General features: G+C 44.9%; 1 protein-coding gene across 2 annotated transcripts in view; it reads left to right on the forward strand.

Moving 5' to 3' along the window:
* Positions 1–22,912, forward strand: part of SRP68 (signal recognition particle 68) — a 280,497-nt gene that overhangs the window by 43,174 nt on the left and 214,411 nt on the right. The window contains exons 2-3 of one of the 2 annotated variants that reach the window (XM_086930712.1): positions 10,949–11,015; positions 11,131–11,244. In XM_086930712.1, coding sequence (XP_086786838.1) covers positions 10,949–11,015; positions 11,131–11,244 — 181 coding nt within the window. Of the gene's footprint in view, positions 1–10,948; positions 11,020–11,130; positions 11,245–22,912 lie in introns of both variants that reach the window. The other variant, XM_086930713.1, reaches the window with a different exon arrangement.

Below are 22,912 nucleotides of genomic sequence, written 5' to 3' on the forward strand. Positions count from 1 at the left end.
ATAAAAACATATACTACCTCCAAATGAAGGGAGTTTCAATGGGCGCTTGTTTTGCTCCAAACTTTGCTATCCTATATGTACATAATCTGGAAAAATCACTGATTCTGAACTCCATCAACCCATATCGACCCCAAATCCATCTGTGGTGTTGTTATATAGATGACATTTTACTGATTTGGAATGGAACAGCCGACTCTTTACAACCCTTCATGGCCTGGCTAAATTCTTCACAAGAACATCTCAAATTCACAAGTGAGACCAAATCAAATGACTTACCATTCCTTGATGTCATCATACACGCAGAAGAGGGCAAACTTGGAACATCGCTCTTCCGTAAGCCCACAGAACAAAACACCTTGCTACACTACTCTAGCAACCACCCAAGGGGCCTACGAGATGGACTCCCATTCGGCCAATTCCTCCGAATTCGGCGCAATTGTAAGTGGCGCTAAGACTATTTCAGAGAGGCAGACATCCTGGTCATGAAACTTGTCAACAGGGGATACCCACGACGTCTGGTTAACCAAGCGAAAAAACGCGCATGGTACAACCACCGCGAGGATTTACTAGTGCCGAACCAAAACAGAAAATCCATGAACAGAATCCCGTTTGTCTCTGTTTTTAGCCCAGACAGCAACAAAGTAGCTAAAATAATCAAGAAAAACTGGGCAGTGCTACGCTTTGATGAACAATTCCATGCACCACCGCTTTTCTCATACCAAAGAGGCAATAACATTGCCAATCATCTTGTACGAGCCATCACATGGCCAACTGCCACAACTGATAAACACACCATCACAGCGGCGTGGGGAATGACCCCAGTAATTGGACACTTCAAATGTCAATCGTGCAGCGTCTGTGAGCTAACCTACAACACCAAGGAATTTGTTTACAATGGACAGACCCATCAACTTTCCCACCACTCAAACTGCAAGACCCAAAACGTCATCTACGCCATCCGTTGTCCATGCGAACTAATCTATATTGGCCAGACCACCCAAATGGTCAAACAACAGATAATACAGCACAAAAGCAGAATTAATTGCAAAGTACTCACTGCTCCACTGGTCGCACATTTCTTGGAAAAATCACATACGGACACTGACCTAAGGTGGTTGGTCATCGAAAAACCAACACTACCTATCAGAGGGGGGGAATATGGCAACTCTACTCAACAGAGCAGAATGTAAATGGATTGCACGAGTTGACTCCGTCAACCATGGGTTAAATACCCTTGATGACTGGACAAACACCATCTCCATCTAATTCCACTGTCCACCTATCTTTTATATCTATCCCTCTTCTGACTACCTCTCTATAATCAGAAAAGAAGTGTATGGTTGATGTATTCTGTACCGCATATTATGCTTCTAGTTCCACTGCAAATGTCCTTACTATCTAGCCTCGAGTGAGGTCCCAGTCTATTGTCCATCTATATAGACAATTGCCATGTATTTAACAATCCGGTTTTATACCAGACTCGAACCCCTATGTATTCAACCATATGTTTTTATACCGGACTCGAACCCCTATGTCTTGTATAGTTCCATAAATGTTGTCATAACATAGTTTGACATCCAGGATATTCCCGTCCTCCTAAAATACTTTGTAAGAAATATACAGTGTATACATTTGTAAATTGAATTATGCTCCTGCCATGACTTATGATGTACCTTTAATTGTGACATTGCACCTGTGTTCGCGGCTTGCCCGATTCCGCTTCTCACCCTGAGCGTAGCTCACGTCCGCCTAACACGCCCCCATCGCGTCATGCCTGTTAGAACTGACCTGACTTAATGCCGATCCAACCACTTCCTGTTTGCCATTGTCACCCAGGCAACCTTTCTACACGCCCTAGATTCCACCTCTAGTGACGTTCGGACTCAGCCCCCAGCCCTCCCATTAGCCAATGCTACTCCGGTATTCCTGCCACACACTCCCCTTTTCCCGCCCCTGGCAGTCACCGGACTCCGCCCCTAGTCTTTTACTTCCTGACTTATATGCAGGCACAATACAGTCTCAGGTAGCTCCCGCATTCATTGCCTGCAGCCCGCTTGTCAGCAGAGCCCCGGTTACCGCCTACAGTCCTGATTAAGTCAGGTAAAAACTTTTAACGCGCGTCGAGCGCTACCTTATCCCGAGACACTCTTTGCTCTCTCTCGGTATCGAATCGTGCTCACTTCGAGTACTTTCCTTTTTTCTCCCCCCCCCCCGTAGGCACAGCAAATAGCACTCGCTGCCCAGACGGAAGCAACAATCAGGTAATTCTATTTACCGTGGTTTCTAGTCTTAGCAAGAGATTTTAGCCATTTTCTGAAAAACTGTCTATCCCTTGCTCCCCAGCAGTCTCGGACCATTGAGTTACCAATCGGACTTCAATTACGCTCTCTTGCCTGAGCTTAAGCGTGAGTCTCTTTCTGTCCGTTTCACATTCGGCGGTCCCAGTCACTTGCTTATTTGCCAACCTGGCTGACATAGATATAGCGGCTACCTCCCCATCCCCTGAATTACCTTAGCCACCCCTTATGTCACTCCTCCCTTCCCCCGTTCCGGCCCTCACCCCTCCACATCCTTGCACAACTTAGTCCGTAATATAAACCGGATCACGCACCTGTTCACTTTCCTTCCCCTAGCCGTGCGCCAACCCGAGATCCCACGCTCAAATTGCCCTTTCTGTCCACAGCACTGTTCTCATCGACAACCCTGTCCTGATGACGATCCCGACTAAAGGGGATCGAAACGCCGTCGACTAAACAGCTTGAATTTTACGACGCATATCACGTCTTGTGCTCTTATATAAATAATTGTGTTTCAAGTGATTATAACTTGTTTCTGTTGGAGCCATTATTTGATGTTTATACTCTGGTCAATGCGTCGCCAATGCTGTTGTTTTTAACACTTGCACACTCACTATCACTGATTGTATATAGCACTTTGCACCAAGTGTCACTGGGTTGTCACAAGATCCGCTCTGTACAGAGCTGTCCTAACTGTATTGACCCATGAAAGATCTCTCCTTTGTTTTCTGGTAAATAAGACTACCCTTTTTGAAAAACATTCTGACTCCTTGGTTCTCCTTTCTTTGTAATGCATGTTGCATACATTTCTAAAACTGTCTTTACATAATACCTGTTGGGAATTGTTTTTGCTTACATGATACACCCATCCCAACGAGGTTTATGGGTTTTCTCCTGTTGTTCTTATACATTGTCCCATTTATGGCATGACTCCCAAATTTATTTTTGGCTGGAGTCTTGCTATTGGGTAAGACAATTTAAATGCAATAATGTGATATTCACATCAACGGTAGATATGTGCTACTACATGACTTATTGGATGGGACACGTGGTCATGGGCTCTATATATGCACCGAACGTTGATCGGATACATTTCTAGCTACACTGGACGCAGCCTTGATGGATTGTGCTGCATATCCCGGGGTGATAGGTGGCGATTTTAACTTAGTGTTAGATAATGACTTAGACAGGTCCCATCCCCCGCTACATGCCACTGAAAGCAAAAAACAAGCGGAGGCGCTTAGGGGCTGGACAGAAGGCTGGGACCTGCATGATGCATGGTGAGCAAGGCACACAGCTCATAGGGAATACTCCTTTTATTCGCCACAACACAGTGTACACACTCGGATTGATAGATTCCTATGTTCCGGCACCCTACTGGGGTCCATTACCTCAGTGCTCCATTTGGGAAAAACTCTGTCGGATCATAACCTTGTGGAATTAACTATGCAGTGGGGCAGGATTCCAACACGGATACCGACTTGGAAACTACATCCTGAGATACTGGAGGATCAGGTCTTCCACACCGCTCTCTCAGAAGCGATAGTAAATTATTTATCGGTGAATACGGAGTCTGCTAGCTCCCGTCAAGTAGAATGGGACGCTTTCAAAACTGTCATCAGGGGAGTGGCAAATAGCACTAAGACAGGAGTGTGACTCGCCCTTGTAGAGCGACTTACAGAGACGGAGGGCAGGTTGGCCGCGCTGGAGGGGGAGGCTGCAGGGACGAACGACCAATTGACACAACTGGGAGAGACTAACATCCAATACGCGGAGCTACTTGAAAAGTTACGTGTTGTGGATTACAGGTTATACATGCAAAAACAACACACACTAGCTGACAGGTCGGGGCCACTGCTGGCACGGCTGGTCCGGAACGCCCCCTTTCCCACACCTGTGTTGGAAATCCTGAACAACATGGGTGTGGTGATAAACACGCAATTAGACATTAATACCCCGTTTAACAACTATTATGAACAACTCTACAGCCCATTGGCCGGTCTTGCTGACACTGACTTTGCATCGTTCTTTGATGGTTTATATGTCCCCCAACTTACACAGCTCCAGCGTGATGACCTAATACGACCATTAACAGGGGCAGAAATAAGGCAGGCGATTAAGGCATTACCACGTAATAAGACCCCAGGGAATGATGGCCTCCCGGCCGAATTTTACGCAGTATATGACGACTTTCTAACTCCTCATTACCAATGTCTTTATCACGAATCGCTGGAGGAAGGCGGGCTCCCTGCTACTACTTTGCAGGCGTTAGTGGTTTCGCTTTTAAAGCCTGGGAGGGATGCTTTGTTTATTTCAAGTTATAGACCATTATCACTCCTCAACACGGACTATAAAATCCTTTGTAAGATATTGGCCACTCACCTTAATCAGTTTATTTCCGCACTGATACATCCTGATCAGTGTTGGTTTGTACCTGGTAGGAACACAGCAATCAACATTAGACGGCTGCACGAAGTTATGTTAGGCACACCCGGTACGGGAACTACAGAAGGCTGCATATCCCTTGACCTGAGCCAGGGGTTTGACTCCCTTCGGTGGGACTATATGTTCTATGCCCTCGCATGCTTTGGCATTCCTGAGGAATACATTGCATGGGTGCACTTACTGTATACAAACCCCACGGGGCGGCACCTCTCAGGACAATATATAGTGGCCCGGGGGACAAGACAAGGTTGCCCCATGTCACCGTTGTTGTTCATCCTGGCGTTGGAACCACTTCTACACAGACTCCGCGCTTTCGCAGGCTGTCTGGGTATAACGCGTGGTCGTACATTCCACACTGTCTCGGCGTATGCGGATGATCTCATTCTTTACATCAAGGATATGGGTGCTGACCCTCATTCCATGGCCTCCATATTTGAGTCGTTCCAGGGTGTCTCTGGTCTGGCAATCAATGCCGCTAAGTCATGCGCGTATTTCTTTGACGGCAATGAGAGGAGCACATTTTTTCAGTTCGGTCCCTGGGCCTTCCACATAGCCCCAGACACCTTTAAATATCTTGGGATACAAATTTATCGCAACAACTCAGACCTTCTAGATGGCAATCTGGGGCGTGCGATTATCGCTCTCAAATCCAAAATTCAGTACTGGGTCTCGCTGCCCCTGTCGGTGGCAGGCAGAGTGGCCATCACAAAAATTGTATTATTGCCGCGGCTCCTTTACTTCTTTACCAACCTGCCGTTACTTGTCCCCACGAGCACCTTTAAAGTGTTGAACTCTCTGGTGATAGATTTAATATGGGGCACAGGGCGTAGATGTATTAGCCTGGCGAAGTTGCAACTTCACACGAAACACAGCGGGATGGGAGTACCGGACCTGCGTGCTTATTGTTATGCCAGCCAGCTGCAATGGCTGGCATACTGGCTTACTGTTCGCAATCTGCATGAGCTGGATATGTCATCACGAGATAGGGACAAGGGGATCATCCACAAGCACTTACTACCACAAGCTCCCCTGTCAACGTCAGTGCCCCACTTATTGAAATTGGCTATTACTTATTGGCGGAGTGTGGTGAGATATACTGGTCGGAAAGCGCCGTATGCCCCCACCATTCCCCTGCTGGGTATTTCCACACGTTCGGGAATCACCTCTAACAGTGAGGTGCCAGGTTTTTAGAGACCCGGTGGTGCCAGGGGATCACACCCAAAGACCTCTGAGTTCTCCCTGTTCTGGACTTACAGAAACACAGAGTCTTCTAGGTGAAGTCAATGATCGAGTTTTATTGGCTGCAACCAAGTAACATGCGTCCTAGAAGTACGACAACACGGGCCGTAAGTTCTCAGGAGACTGTTCGTTTTTACAGAACCAGCCTTCTCCTTATATACATAAATAATAGCTGTAGGCAAGAATTCTTGAGTTTATGATATGGCTATACACATATTTTCGTAACAATACAAAGAGCGAAGTCATGCTGGTCAGCACATACTTCAGATGTCCAGTTGGTGATGGATTACCCCGCCAGATCCAGAACTCCCATCAGATATCGATGAAATGCAATAAGGTCGAGCACCCTCCCATCATAAAACGGGTCATAAACAGGAATCATGGACAGGTGTGTGTGTGTATGAAAAACATAGTCTGTATGTAGTGAATGGTTTATGACATGTTGTGCCTTGATATCTTGCTCGGCCACTGGGCGAGGAGCTGCCCGAGCAGGCTTGGCTGGAGGCAGTGGAGGCAGCTTCGGCCAGGTCACGGGGAAGTCAGCTACAGAGGACGTGTCCTTTAGATCGGCTTTAATCAATTGACTTATATGAGGGCAAGTCCTAAGATGGATGCCGTTTACAAAATGGAGTTCGAGGGTTCGGGACGGAAACTACGATTTAGGGGTTTTAGCATCACTCAATCGTGACGCAAATACATAGGGATAATGTCTTGATCATTACCGGTTCGTAGATACCAAAATCGTCATGGTACGATGATGTTTTATGATGCGAGTGTTGGACCTCGATATCTGTAAAACAGCGGGGTCCAAATTTTGCAGTACCACAACAGGAGCCTGAAGACATGGACGTAAGCGGGCATCACTACACTAGGAGACTTCTTTATGGAGGGGGTACTAATAACCCATGAAACATTTATACGTGTTCATGGTGCCCCGGATACTTTTCCTATTACACGCACATATCTCCAGGTATCTATGCACCACATGGTCGCCTGAAGACGTTGAACCACCTACGAATACACTGCTTACTATGCAGTACCTGATGGGTAACGGGCCCGACTGACAAAATGGCTAACTCACGGGATTAGAGTCGAGAGGGCGATCTCATTACAGCCGCTGCGCAAAAAAATGGGAGGGGGACGTGGGCCGTACGTTTGCGGTCAAAGAGTGGGACACTATACTGGGGTTCCCCAAGAAGGTCTCCCGTAATCCCAAATTTAAATGTATTCAATTGATGCTGTTACACAGAGAGTACTTGACCCCACGCAGGTTGAGTGTTATGTTTACAGGGACGAACGATGACTGCCTGCGCTGGCACGCGCCCAATGCGGGATTGGTACACATGGTATGGGCTTGCCCTAGACTAGGTCACTACTGGGTGACGGTGTGCAAAATACTGACGGCGGTGGCCCGGTGCGCCGGAATGACACTTTGGAATATTGCATACTGGGCCTAGAACCCTGTGAAAAAAGGGCAACCCTGCCTCTCGTTTTGCTAATCTTGCGCTCCTCCTAGCCAAAAGAGCCATAACCACATGATGGAAGTCCACTAGAGCCCCGCCCTTACAAGAATGGCATACTGAAATATTGAAATGGGGCAGGACGGAGGGGACTGAATTGAAAAGGGAGGAATATAGAGGTCTAAGGAAAACACAGATTTCACTGAGCTGGCATGCAATGCTGTAAGAATACACTGCAATAGATATTTTGTCCTATTAGGATGTGTTGGGGATGTTACAGGGGGTCAATTGTTTTTTTTGTTTTTTTGGTTTTAAGATGTTTTTATCTATATTACATCCAGATAGATTTGACAATTAGCCGTCTGTTTCGCCACAACTTTGGTATACACGGAAATACTGAGAATTATGTGTTTCACTATACTGTTAGTGCATTTATCACAACACCAGCTCATTGTATGGTGCTTCTTGAAGACGATTATGGGTATCTGACATTGTTGAGGTATATTATCCCATACTGATTGTTGCCATATCCTAGCATGCCGTGTGTTTATATGTCCTTATATACTGCTTTACGATGTCTGGCTCACTTTTCTGTAAAATTAGTAAAAACAAATTTGGGGAAAAAAAGTGATATTCAGAACGTACACATGGAAGGGCCAGCATAGTATTTAGAGATACGTTATAGGTCCAGACGTGATTTAGAATTTGTCCCTTGAAATAAATAGTTTGGAGAATGTTTTGAGAGCGATTTGGCGATTAATTCATAAAATTCCTTATCTTTGATCCTTGCTTGAGCATTCACCTCCCAATAGGTGAAATCTCCAAATACTATCAAGCTGCAACTATTAATGAGAAGCAAATGTAATAAATCATTGAACTACATTAGAAATTAGACCATGTATAAAGGGTGTCTGTACGTGACAGAAATGTCTAAGAAATGTTGCCAAATTTTAATTCAACTACAAGCTTTTCTGTATTGTTAATGGAAAACATCAGTCGAATGGCTGGACCAAACTCCTTTTTCATCGTCTGTCATGACGGAACGGCTGTTGCCAGACAATTATGTGAGTATCACCAGGAGAGGGGCTTTGGCAGGAGTAAATTTTGTGGAAGTGCCCAACTCCTGCCCAAACAAAACAAAATGTGTGTCCTCCACACTGCTGTGATCACTTTGTTTATTTATCCAGCTGCTTGAGCTATGACTGTCAGTCACCCACATGACATTGCATTGCTACTACAACGTCTTAGAGAACTAGATAATTTGTTGTTTTTCTTTGGCAGCGGGGTGGCGGTTTAACTAACATAGATTTTTAGATCTGTTTTGACTGTGCAACTGCCACCCGACCTTTTAAACTACACCAATATTAATCTATGGTTCTTTACTTCTACACAAATACATATCCATTCCCATGCTAATTAATTGTAATGCTTCACATTATCATACAGCATTCCTTTCAATCAAGTCCTTTTGGCATTGCCAATGGTTTTTAATAAAGACAACTCTTGCATGGATATTCTAGTTACTTCTTTTAACCCCTTGAACGCTCATGACGAGCTCAGCTCGACATGAGCCACGGTGCTCGTGTGCTCATGACGAGCTGAGCTCGTCATGACCGTTGGAACGCTCGCACACTGGCCTAATTCCCCTCCTGTGCGAACGTTCGACAGAAACGGGTGTGGTCATGACTAGCTCAGCTAGTCATGAGCATACGAGCACCCTGGCTCATGCTGAGCTCTTCATGAGCACCGGGGCGCGGTGCGAGCCCCCCTCCCCCCAGCACAGCTGGGGAATGAGCCCCGCATGTAAGGGATTAAAATACGAGGGAAATCCATCAGGAATTGTTTTAAGACTATCTTGAATAGCTGTTAACATGGATTCAGTTAAAAACAGCACATGGAACTTTAAACTCATAAAATGAGGTCTTCTGTTTAATGATTGAGTGAGTATTTAAATAAGTTGCTTTAAGTTGGTGTGGCAGAATTGGATACACCAGACACCGGTGAGGCTGTAGATCTGGTAGTTGGGGTATGTTCTGTTAAAAGGATTTGTATAGCGCACGTATACCAGGATGGTTTCATGGCGCTACTCTGATAGATACCTGTACCCTAAGGAATTACTCCTAAGCCTGTCAAAACAGCCACGTTTTAAAGAGTCTCCTAAAACCTAGGAGATCGGTGCAAAAATGAATTTCAGAAGCAAGGGAGTTCCAGAGTTTAGGGACTAGGATAGCAAACCTCACACCGCCTTCACGCTTCAATTTAAATGAGGGAGTTGACGAGAATTGCTTGTGGCCAAAGCGCAGATTGCGTGTAGGTGCGTTCCTTTTAATCAAGCTGTTCAAAAATTTAGGACTTCTTCCATTTAGAGATTTAAAAATGTGACAGCAAACCTTGAAGGCACATTGTTGAGTAATCTGGAGCCAATGTAGCTTCCTCAGGAACGGAGTGACATGGTGGTTCCTGTGTTGATGGAAAATCAAGCGCGCAGCTTGGTTCCGTACCAGCTTCAGACGTTTTGATCGATTATAAGGGGATGCCAAAGTACAGCGAATTGGCATAGTCAATATGGGACATACCCATGGCGAGTCACCTGAATCAGAGCTTCCTGGGTGAATAATCTTCAGATCTATTTTATTTTATTTTCCTCATATGGAAGAAACTGGTGGTAATCACTGTTATCCCAAGGCTCTTGGCCAAGCTGGAGGGGGAGGGAGGTTGACCCAATTCCTTGGGCCAGAAGTGAGGGCCATAGGGATTTTTATGAATAGGTTTCTACTGTTATGTTTGCAAGAATTCCTGCATCTCTACTAGCCACCTATTGGCCAGAAGAAATGGAGACTACATTGAATTGTGAAGCCAGGCGTTTTTTTTAGCAGAACATATTAGAAAACCAGCATTGTGTCTGGCACCTCATCTAGCCAGGTGCAGACGGATGTGCTTTTGGCGCTGACACAACTGAAATAGCAGGTAGTCACTTCTGCAAGCTTGGACTGTCAGCAGCAAGGCTAGATTGGGTTCCTTAATGAGCCAATAGTCCCCTAGCATGGCAGCCCACTGCCTTCCATATGCAGATATCAGCTCGGGAAGACCAAGTGCACTGTCTGCTGAGATCCCCTTTTTTTTACACCCCCCCCCAAAAAAAAGTAAATGTAAAGACCTTTAGAAAAAAATGTCAAGAAAATTTGGGACAGTTTTAGTATAGTTGGATACTAGGTAGGGATTATCAAGGCTGCTGCACAAGGGCAATGGATCGTTTACTTTCTTTAGTTATGAGTTAATCAAGATCACTTCTCTGTGGCCGTTTCTCTGTTCTATGCAAAGCTCACTCCATTTATTATGACTTTCTTTCCTGAATCTAGCTAGCAATATATAAGTAAAACTGCAGTCTATTTAGGTAGCTTATATGTCAGGTTACTGAGGAATGTATCTGAATCACTAATGTGTTTAGCATCATGTGTGTTGATCTTTCCATACAAGCATAAGTGCTTTCCTTAACACAAACTTCAGTTCTGCAGATTATTAAAGAATCCCAGCAGCAGCACGGCTTACGACATGGCGATTTCCAGAGATATAGGTGGGTATGTGACATCAATGGCTTAAGTCTTCTGCGATCTCATCCATCTTAGAAGCATCTTTGACCATTTTCTAAAACATTGGATGAAAATATTAAGACTGGTGTTCTGTTCTAGGGGCTATTGCTCTCGCAGGCTGAGGCGTCTGCGGAAGACTCTAAATTTTAAGATGGGGAACAGACACAAGTTCACAGGAAAGAAGGTGACAGAAGAGCTGCTGACAGACAACAGGTATGTGGTGCGTGGGGGCTGATGAAGGATGTATGATTGGATTGGAAGAGAGATTTGTAGACCCGAACTTCATGTGATCTCTCACTGTACCATCCTTGTGTGGTCACCAGTGATGGCTAAAGTTTATTTTATACTGTATTTTTAAAGTGTGACTTCTCAATGTTGAATGCATGCATTTGTTTTCCTACCATGGTAATCGAATATAACTGAATCTTAAGTATTGGTGTAGAATGTTAATTTCTCTCTTCACGCGTATTACTCTTCTTAGAAACCCATTTATGTCTGTTAAATATACAGAAATGGCTGTATTTCGATTTCTCAGGTATTCGCAAAACACCACTTCACAGGCATAAATGCATTTACTGCTGCCAATTGTACGACACATGCATACAATTATGAGGTAGTAAACTCTTTCAGTAGGTCTGGTGTAGTAAGACAAATATGGTGTATGCTTTAAGAATGTGAGTGCCCACAAACATGAGGTTGTGGGCATTCACAAACTCTTGACAGACTCCTTCCCACCATGAAAATGGTCAGAAGCAAAGGGCTGCAGTTAACCCTTTCCAGGGTGGGAAGCGGGGCAAACTCCCCCACAGTTTAGTGGTGATTTAAAGCAAGGGATTTCTCTATAAGGAAAAATGCTTTGCTTTTTGCAAAAAAATGTTTTACTTCATATGGAACCAAATGTCAGAATGTGGCAGAATTTCCTTGGTGTGACATTGCACTCTGTACATTTCTACACTGGTAGGGAGGGTAAAAATGTCTCGTTACACTACACCGTCGTCCACCTGAAAACCTGCATCTAGCAGATCTTTCCAGGCTAACTACTGGAAGTGCTATGCGAATTGCACATAGTAAATTGTTGCATTTTGTTTATTTAGCGGTACTCCTTCTAGTGCAGATTTACTACATTTTTTGGTGAATCAGACAGTGTCTAATATTATATGCTTTTTTGCATTCTTCCTGATTCACATAATTCAGACCAGTGTGAACTTCATAGTTCAGTGCCAAAGATGAGTACACTACGTGGTCAGTTTCTGAATATTTTTTTTTTAGATTATATTCCATGTACTGCCATTGTATTGCTATTTTCTCCAATGCAGTGGTGGTGATCTAAAATCATCTGTCTTCTGGAGCTGGTGAATGTGGTATTTCTGCTAGCTACTTGTACCGCAGGTACGGAGTGGGTTGATGGTTTAAGGAACAGAGCAAAATGTTAGTTTAGTACTCCTACCTAGTATGTAAGAGTATGACCTTGGCAGAAGATCTGTATGGAGTCGCCAGTTTGTTGGTGCTATTGACACGTTTAATGTTTTACACATGGCATTGTCAGAGATCCTAGACAGAGCAGGCAAGGCTTTGTCCTACCAGATCCTCTCCTCCACTTTCTCGGGAAACATTGGCTAGCAACCCAAAAGTATAAACATTTTGGGTATTTACACAACAATAAAATACAGTTTAAAAGCGCGGACAGACTAGCGAAGAGGCCCTGCCTCTTATATGGCCACTCTGCTTCCTTCCTGTCTGTCCTACGTTCAGCACTTAGGGTGCAGAATGTTTGCATTGGACCCTGCAAATTTACAAGCAAGCATAATATTTGTTTTGCCCTCCACGTTTCTTTTGTCCGACACTTTTTTCCAGCTTTGTCACTACCATCCATTAGCTCATGTTTGTGGCACAGGTTACCATCTTTAAAGAATGTGCACTCTTCAGTTCAAATATCAGAATTCTGCAATCACCAGCTGGGTTTGCTGTGCTGCATGCCTAAATATTTGATGCTTAACCTCTTAAGTGCTGCGTCGGGGCGTTGGCCGACGGCAGCACTACCTCCCCAGTGCTGCGCACGACCATTGGACGTCCATTCAGCACTAGTTCCAATGGACCGCGCAGCACTGGGGAGGGATATTTGCGCCGCATCTAAGGTGTTACTAATGGTATATGGCCCTACATAGTGCACAGTTTGGAGGCTTGCACATCTCATGAGTTATAAGACTTGGTAAAAAGCCAATAGGAGTTTAAGTAAAAAATATAATTTGTCTGTTTCCTGTTGAACTTCAATTCCCACACTGAGTATTCTGAAAGAGACAGAACTCTTGGGAGTCTGCCCGAGATTACATTTCAACTGTCTCCTACCACTGTGAAACAAATCTGCCTTTTATTGTACTGCATGACTGGAATGCAGACTCCTAGTTATTGTGTAGTGACTGCACAAACCACTGCCCTGTTACTGTGCAGTGCCATGTTTCATAATTAGTTGCCATGATTTATTTATTTTTGAAAGTTTTATAGAGCGCGAACAATATCCTGGCGGATATCAGAGCGCTATACAATCAATAAATGTTACTTATACATTAAAAAAAGAAGAGCGAATCAAAACATATGTACAGGGGCGTATTGTAATAAACAAAGTAAGAAGCGATATACAGTCTGTCTTGTAGTGTGAGACCGAGGGACGGTATAATGCAAAGATTGCGTACAAGGGTCTTTATCCCGTACAGTTTGAGGATTTCTATGGACCATATTCATGTAAATGTAAATGTATAGGCATTTATATAGCGCACTACTTACCCATAGGGTCCCAAGGCGCTTCGACCGCTGCGAAACCCTTCCTGGCTTCCCTGAGAGATGGTCCCTTAATGGGTATCTCCAGGGGGAGGCCAGGCATCCCCAGCGGTCTGGTGGGGCCGTTAGTGAAGATGAGGCAAGCTAATGCCCAGAGTTGCCGAGTGTGATCGCTGATCAGAGTGGGCACCGAGACGAGAGAATTATCGAGTCCGCTGACCCTGGTCCAGAAACCTGCCGCGCCGGGAATCGAACCCTGGTCCCGGGCTGTCCTCTGCTCTCGGGTCTGCCGCCTCTAACCAGTGAGCCATGAGGCTCACTGGTTAGAGGATGGAACTGAGGATGGCTTTTACTTCCTTTTTAAATGAGGCAGGGGAAGGATTGAGTCTGGTTTCTGGGGGTAAGGCATTCCAAATTCTAGGTGCCATCCCAGAGAAGGATCGGTTATGTTTATTTCTTATTGAATTTTTGTGGTTTCAGAAGTCGTTTTTCAGCATTTCTTGAGGGTCTGATCTCACCCGAGATAGCTTCTGTGCCAAGTAGCTGGGGGCATTGTGATGCATGGCTTTGTGCGTCATGCAAGCTATTTTCAGATGAATTCTTGCTTCCAAGGGTAGCCAGTTCAGGGATTGTAGATCCGGGGAAATGTGGGAGCTTCGTTTAGAACCAGTTATGAGTCTTGCTGCTGCATTGATTGAGGCTCGTAATGGAGCCGTCGAAGCTTTGGGTAGGCCGCACAGAGACCCATCCGTATTCTACTCTAGGAATAGTTAGAGCTTGTACTGCTTGCTTGAAGTCATTGTGTGGTAGGAAGGGTTTCAGTTTCCGCAGTGTGTGAATCTGGAAGTTTGCTCCCCTTGTAGCACTGCTGATATGTTTTTGCATGTTAAGGTTGCTGTCCAATGTTATTCCCAGTGACTTCGCTGAGTCCACAATGGTGGGTTAAACGTTGAGTGCCGTAATGTGTTTGATCCCATCTTGTATTTTGGGGATTTGTGCAGGTGGGGATATTAGAAGGAATTCTGTTTTTAGGGCATTCAGTTTGAGATGATTTTCTGCTCGCCAGGATTGGTAATTTCTGAGCGTTGTATTAAGCAATTTGATGTCCTCTAGGGTGTGGATCTTAAGGTATAGTTGTGTGTCGTCTGTGTACTCGTGATATTGCACGTTGGAGACTTGTAGAATTTTGGTGAGTGGTTCCATGCAAAGATTAAACCGTGTCGGGATAGTGAGGACCCTTGTGGGACTCCCAAAGTCACTGGGACTGGCTTGGACAGGGATTTATTGACTTTGAATTGTTTTGTCCGATTTTATAGAAATGAGGTAAACCAACTTAGTACTGCCCTTGATAGACCCATTCTGTGTACCAGGAGGTTTAACAGGTTCTCATGTTTGATGGTATCGAAGGCTGAGGAGAGGTCTAGAAGGATGAGCAAACAGGAACCATTTTGATCGAGGATTTGCAGTGCGTCGTCAATTATGTGTGTCATGGCTGAATCGGTGCTATGACCTGCCCGGAAGTCTGATTGGTGTTTGTTAGGAGGTCGAAGTGATCGATATGCTTTGTTAATTGTAGATGCACACATTTTTCCAGGAGCTTGGCCAAGGTGGGGATATTGAAAATAGGGCGATAGTTGTTTAGGTCCGTTGGGCCGGCCATGGGCTTCTTTAGTATGGGTGATACTTGGCCTAATTTGAGGCAATCTGGGATGCAACCTTGTTGAAGTGAACTGATTATGATCTTGGCCCAGAGAGGTAGAAGCAGAGGGGTTAGGTCTTTGACTGCATTTGCAGGAAGCGGGTCAACGAAGTGATTGGCCGGGTTCAGGGCACCGAGGATATTGCCAATGTTTTCTTCTAAGTAGGTGGTAAATGAAGACCAGGCTGCATCGTTTTTTCGGTTGGGCTTTGAAGTGAGTTGGCATGATGCAGTAGGGAGTGCTGAGGAGGGGGGGTTTGTGGGTGCGGTCTTGCATGTACGGCTAGATCAATTAGGAAGTCGTTCTTGATGGTGTCGGTCTTCCTAGTGAAGAAGGTGGAGAACTCTTCACCGTTTGGCTGTGGGCACGTTATGTCTTGTGGACGATGAGGTGCCTCCATGGATTGGGTTTTGATGAGTTCGAAAAGTTTTCTGGAACGATTTCTTGCCTGGTCAAGTTGTAGTGATGCATTAGTGGTTGTCATATTACGGTCATACACTCCTGCAATATATGCTGCCATTTCACTGACCTTCAGCAGCATCTGTCTATTGCCCTATTACTGCACTTTACAACTACAGTGGTGCAGAAGTGCTATTATATGTTGACTATGCAAAGTCTGCTACCCTGCTAACCAAGGGTTGCAGCAGCACAGAGAGAATTTGTGCATACGGTTGGTCTGGAGCCATACCAGGGTCACACATGCAGGTGAGTGAGCACCAGGCACTGCTTTATTTCATGAGGCAGTAAAACAGAAGCCAACGTGGGTCCAGAGATCACAGTGTCTTCTCTTACTCTTCCACCACCTGCATAGTTGGTATATCTGTACCCCTTCATTCTATTGTCACTGGTGAAGCTACTTTCATACAAGGGCTTTGATGAGCCCTTGGTGATGAGGTATGGAATCAGTATCAATATAGCTCCTGCTGATCTTGACGCTGTGCAAAAGCACTTCCAGGTGGGAATGGCGCCATTGCGTTGGTTAGTGTGTCCAGGATTCACAGTTACTCCTTAGCGGCTCGAAGTCAGCGGCTGAAGTCAACGGTGTACTTCATAAAAGTATAATTTAGAACGGGCTGTCCAATAGTCTCCCACTTAGAATCAAATCATTTTGTTCCTACTCTATACAAAATAACTTCAGTGTTACTGTGAGTATCTGATTCCGTCTGATATAGACACTAGTGGTAGCAGTGCCTTCCTCACTGGTCTCGGACAGTAATTCTGAAGGCTGTACTGTATGTGGCTTCATATCTGAATAAAATATGGAACCAAATGTGTCCCAGGCCAACAACTTGGTACACAGTTACTTTGAAAGGTCCTTTGTTGAACCCTAGCATGCTATGGAACAGAGCTTTCTATAAGCTTTAGAACCATGATTTAATTTTTATAACCGCAAACGCTTGTGACCCACCTACCCTTTAATGGACATGAGGTGGGCATTTTTTTTAATGTAACTAAAGCATCGTGTGGTAGTGCACTGCCATTTGCAGACCACATTTTCCATTAAAATGGCCACTACATTTGTACAGACATACGGTTTTATTGATAAAATGATTGCACACAAAATATGTGTGGAAATAGTTTCACTGAATATTTATCAGTTGTGCATTGCAAAGCAAAGTATCTTGATTTGTTTGATCCTACTAAAATCTTTCTTTCCTTCATATTTAAGAATTACAAAAAAGTGCTTCATTGGTGCTTTCCAAACTGCAGAATGTGTACAGTTCATTTACATGTGATTACTTTTTGTTGTGATGCAAAAAATGACATTCTACAGCTTTTCCTTTAACAATTCTTGGACCTAGCAAGATTGTCACATAAATCACTTTTCTGTCGATTACTGCAAAGTGAGAAGACTTTGTAAACACCAATCCACATGAAAAAAAAATAAAGCAATTTATCAGCCGATATAGCCTGACATTTGACCTTTTGAAGCGTAGTAAATGCGACCAAACGTATACAGAATTTAAAAACCTCTTCATTGCTTGGACTTTTATAATCCACCAAAAATCGTCTTGCGACTCAAAGTTTGGGAAATACTGCTACAGAAAATAGCCCCATTCAGGTTCTGAAAAATTCAGTAACTGATGCTAATTGCATATCCAGTGTAGTAAACAAGAGGCAGGATTCCCCGTTCATGATATAGCACGGAAGGGTCAGTGCAGTCTAATGGGGGAACGCCAGGATAAGTACAGAAAGACCTGCATGTTTATTTAAATTTTTCCTGCCAATTGTCTGCCCTGCCTGTATTGTGGCTTCCCATGTCGTGCAGTGTGGACAACAGATGGAGCATGCTATGATTTTGCAGCCCATTTTTAGCTCCATTAGGCGGGTTTGCCACCAGTTGTGCACAAAATATTCTTGTTCTTGGCGCATTTCCCCACTATTGTTGTTGGATCAAAGCTGCTCACACAACTTTTTAGGTCGAGGTTAGTGTCTGTGCTGTAGCGATCTGTTGAATGTACTTGTGGGATCTACCGCCTCCCACGCTTTTAGATTGGCTTTTGTATGTGTCATGTAAAAATTGGAGCCTGCAAGTGGCTAATGGTGAGCGTATCTCCCATCTTTTATCAAAAGTTCACTCCCATGGTGTATTGCCTCAGGAGCGCACAGCGCTGCGCACTGTGGAGGCAGGACACACGCTTTGCTCAGTGTTTTTTATTTATATATATTACCTACTGGCGGTCGCCAGTAGGTAGTTATAGTTAGGATTTTTTTCAATGCAAAAACTCAAAATTCTATTGTGAATAACTTTGGTGCCGGTTGACGAATCTGCCTGAACATTTCCTCAAATTTACCTCACTTTTAGCCCGAATGGCTGAATGGATTTCCACCAAACTTGGCAAAATTGTAGGGACTGGTAGCCCGATGTGCCTTTGCTATGTCTCAAGATATGTGGTCCAGTGGTTTTTACGAAAATTAACTTTGAAAAATTATATATTGGGCTACATTGGGCTATATATATGTTAGATCCCAAATGTAGCCCAGTGTAGCCTAAAGATGGCTACCAGAGACAAAAAAATCCAAATGTAGCCCAAATATCAGCCAGATGTAGCCCAACTATAGCCCAATGACAGAATGTCCCAGAGTGTTCTAAAGAACAACTCGAACGCTAACAGTCTTACTTATGACAAAAGTATGGCACACCTGAAGTCATCTTGATTGGAATAAAGTGGTAACACTTAATACATTTAATTTGAAAAGGAACAAAATGAGGGGTTTCATTTTTCCATAGAAAATATATATATATATATATCAAATCACTTTGCAAGAGGGTTAGTCTCCGGGATCCGGTTCCCGTAGTCAGGTGGCGTGTTCCACTCGGCCAACCCCGCCGCTGAGTAATGTCAATAGTTCAAAGGTTTTGCCACGATCAGCAATACACGCACTCAGAGAAAGTACAGCTAGTGGGCGTTTATTTCCAAGGTAACGCTACGCGTTTCAGCACAAAAGTGCCTTGGTCACACGTTTAACCTGTGTCAAATCAGGAACAGTTTTAAATACAAGCTCATTTATTTACCCATTTATTCTTCCATCAACCTTTAGATATACATATATAAAAAATATTTATTTTTCAGAAAGATACACATTCACTGGATGATGTCATCAGTGATGTCATTTGAGATGTCATGAGTGATGTCACTGACCATGTCATGAATGATGTAATATGTGACATCATTAGCAGTGGATTGCGGATCCGCGATATATAGTTAGTGCAACTAACTATATATGGAATTTCAATGGTTTTGTGCAAATAAAATAAGGTTTTTTAAATGCTAATCCCTAACTATATATGGTCTATAACCTATGGTTTTTTCAGTGAATTTTCAAGGTTTTGTAAATGCAAATTCCTAACTATATATGGTCTATAACCTATGGTTTTTTCTGTGAATATATATATATATATATATATATATATATATATATATCGCATTCCCACCTCCGATCCCACAGGACCGGCGAAGCAGGAGACAGACCACAAGTTTCTTTCAGGTAAGTTTATTTGCAGTTTTTCATGGTACAACCAACCATGACACGTTTCGGCCTTGCAGCCCTTGTTCATATATATATATACTTTGCACCTCTACTTTTTTTCTTTTGATGTGACGAAGCTCGTACTACTAATTTCCGGCCATTCCGAACAGCCGCAGACTCGAAAATGTCATTTCCTTTCAGAGCAGCTGGGCGAGTCAAACGGGAAGTATTGCTTCTGCTTGCTGTCTATGACCCGGCAAGTCAACGCAGTTTCCTCCTCCTGCTTCAACACCCTCCGCATGCTCTGAAAGATCTACAGATGGATCCCCACCAAAACCAGAAGAACGGTCATCCAAGCACTCAGCAGCAGGCTGGATTACGGCAACGCCTTCTACGCAGGAACCACAGCCACACTCTAGAAGAGACTCCAACGCATACAAAACGCCTCCGCACGCCTCATCCTCGGACTCCCTCGCCACGGCCACATCACCACACACCTGAGAGTCCTGCACTGGCTCCCGGTCAACGAGAGGATCACCTTAAAGCTCCTCACCCACAAAGCACTCCACAACACCGGTTCAGCATACCTTAACAAGTGACTATCCTTCTACACCCCGAACCGCCAGTTCCACTCCGCCGACCTCGCCACCATCCCACGCATCTGCTGAACGACCACCGGCGGCAGATCATTCTCCCACCTCGCCGCCAAGACGTTGAACACCCTCCCCGCCCACCTACGGCAGACCCAGGACCTGCTGACCTTCAGGAGACTCTTCAAGACTTTGCTGTTCGACCAGTAGCTGCTTCCTCTATCCCGTAGCGCCTTGAGAAGCGCGCTCTACAAATGGCTTGATTGATTGATGTATTATGGCTGCGCGTTGCTTGGTTGCGTTTGTCACAGGAACACACACGCAGCTTGCACCAATAGTGAGAAACACTGCAAAGGGTCCTTCTCACACACCACACTAGGGCGTGAGTATGCACCTCATGCACAGGAGTCGCAAACTTTTTGTAAGTTGTCGGTGCTTGCACTCTGCTTCATATTTAAAGAACGGTTATACATCAATCGGGGAATTGTAAGCGCGCTAATAACCCTTGATTGTCTCAAGGCGCTGAGGGGGTTGGAGGGTAATTATCCGTAGATCAGTCTAGCCGAAGAGCCAGATATTGAGGGTCTTCCTGAAGGAATTCAGGGAGGGTGCTCATCTGATGACTGCCGATAGCTCGTTCCAGGTCTTGGCCTCATTGTGGGATAAAGGATCTTTTACCTGTTGTGGCTCTGTGGTTGCGAGGGATTCGTCCAGTAAGAGGTTTGAGGATCGGAGGTTTCTTTGGGGTACGTGGAAGTTGATTCTGTTAAGGTATTTGAGTCTGTTGTTGTGTAGGCATTTGTAGGTGTGAGTGAGGATTTTGAAGGCGACTCTTTTCTCCACGGGGAGCCAATGGAGTCTTCGTAGGTGCTGGGTGATGTTTGTGCTGGGGGATTCCGAGGTCGAGTCTGGCGGCGGTGTTCTGTATTGTCTGGAGTTTGAGGAGTAGGGATTTGTTAATGCTGGCGTAAAGTGCGTTTCCGTAGTCCAGTCTGCTGGTGATGAGTGCCTGGGTGACTGTCTTCCTTGACTCGGGGGATCCACTTGAAGGTCTTGCGGAGGGTGTTGAAGCAGCTGGAGGTGACGGTGTTAATCTGGCGGTTCATGGTGAGGGATAAATCGAGAACGATGCCGAGGTTCATGGAATGTGAGAAAGATGTGATCACAATCTAGATTGTAGGCGAGGTACTCCGTGCAACCTACTATGGACCACAACAAGGAGGAGTGGCAGTGGGCCTACGTATAGCAGCGCTGACAAGTGCCAGCATCACAGCATTATAAATACTTATCACGCATTTTATTACAAGACTGGGCTGTATAAATGTGCATCCTGGATTGTCACGTGACGCGCGCCGTCCTAAGTTCTGCATCGTGATGGTAATGCAAGTGTTCACTGTCTAGCTTGCCCCTCTTGATGCTCTGCGCCCTCTGCCTCCATGACGACCACACTGTACTTACTCTCTTCCACTAGCTCCTGAGGCAAAGTCAGCAGGAGGAGGCGTTGCCGTTGCCTTTTGAGCCGTCTAGCTTCGCACTCTTGCCCCTGCCTCAGACCATGCACATTTCACCAGCGGTGTATCACCCCTCTCCCGCCGCCTTTCAAATTGTGCTGGCAGGCAGTAACTGGACTGGACCATAATCCGTGCATGGACCAGAATGTGATGCCATCACTTGGTCATGGACACATGCCCATCCTATTGTGTTCCCTTCAGCTGGCCTGGTCTCATAGACGTGACACTCAATACTAGTTGTTTCCCGTCGGACCCTGGCACGGTAAGCCGTGGGTCTCTTCCCATTTCCTGCGACACTGTAGGCTGAATTAACCAGGGGTGCGAGCTCCGCGTATTGGCCTATGGTGTGACAGAGGGAGTGGTGTTCGAGGAAGGGATGGTTCTGCATTGAGATCTATGCGCAGGTGAAAGCAGAGCTGCTGAAGCCTGCACTGATTGCTGCAGCTTCTGCTTTCACAGGTGCAGGAGCTGGTGTGGGCAGTGCCCGCAGACCTGCAAACAGTCCATTCACATCCTGCTTTGGGGCTTCCCTCTGCGCATTGACTGCTCTCACTGAACTTTCATTCCTCAACAGTGAATGTGCAAGCTTCCCATATGTCACTGTGCACATTTCACCCGTCCCCTTTCAAATTGCGCACGGGCAACAGTCTTCAGCTTGACCGTTGTGTGTCATGCTTCAGGCTGCCTTCCGCAGGTAGGAAGTGAGTGACTAGCAGTTGACTGTGTCTGCATAGCAATTCTTGGGGAACGAAAATCACACAGGGAATGTGCACATGCTCACCCGGCAACTCTCACTCTTCTGTTCTTCAGGCAAACACAGGTGGAAATGTTCTAAAGTTTGTTTCTGTCTACGTTTGGAGTACATCTCTGGCAAACAGGTTGCAAATTCCCAGGATTGGAAGTTCAATTATTTTATAACTTCAGTGTTGCTTTCACGGGTTTCCATTTATGCATGTGTAAATATATGCATTGTATCTTTAGACATGTTTACACGTAATACAAAATTGCAATTGCAATTTAAAATGTTGAGATTTTCCCTCGTTTAGAAACCCCTTAATTTTCACCCCCCATCTTTGTCGGCATTTCAACCATGGATGCAGATTATTTTTTCCCTGGACAAGAGATAATCTCAGACTGTACCTAGGTTTTTAAAAACGAACTTGCAGTTTTGTGGGTGTACATGGACTTCGCAAGGCATTGCTGTCTCGGAAATGTCCATACCCTATCCCGAGAAAAGATTTGTGCACAGGTAATTTTCCTTCTGATTAAATTATTTTGTGAATGTTAACTAACATTTTGGGAACACAAAACTAGAGCTCACATCCGTACAGCA

The sequence above is a fragment of the Lissotriton vulgaris genome, chromosome 7 (genome assembly GCF_964263255.1).
Source record: "Lissotriton vulgaris chromosome 7, aLisVul1.2, whole genome shotgun sequence".
NCBI lineage: Eukaryota > Metazoa > Chordata > Amphibia > Caudata > Salamandridae > Lissotriton > Lissotriton vulgaris.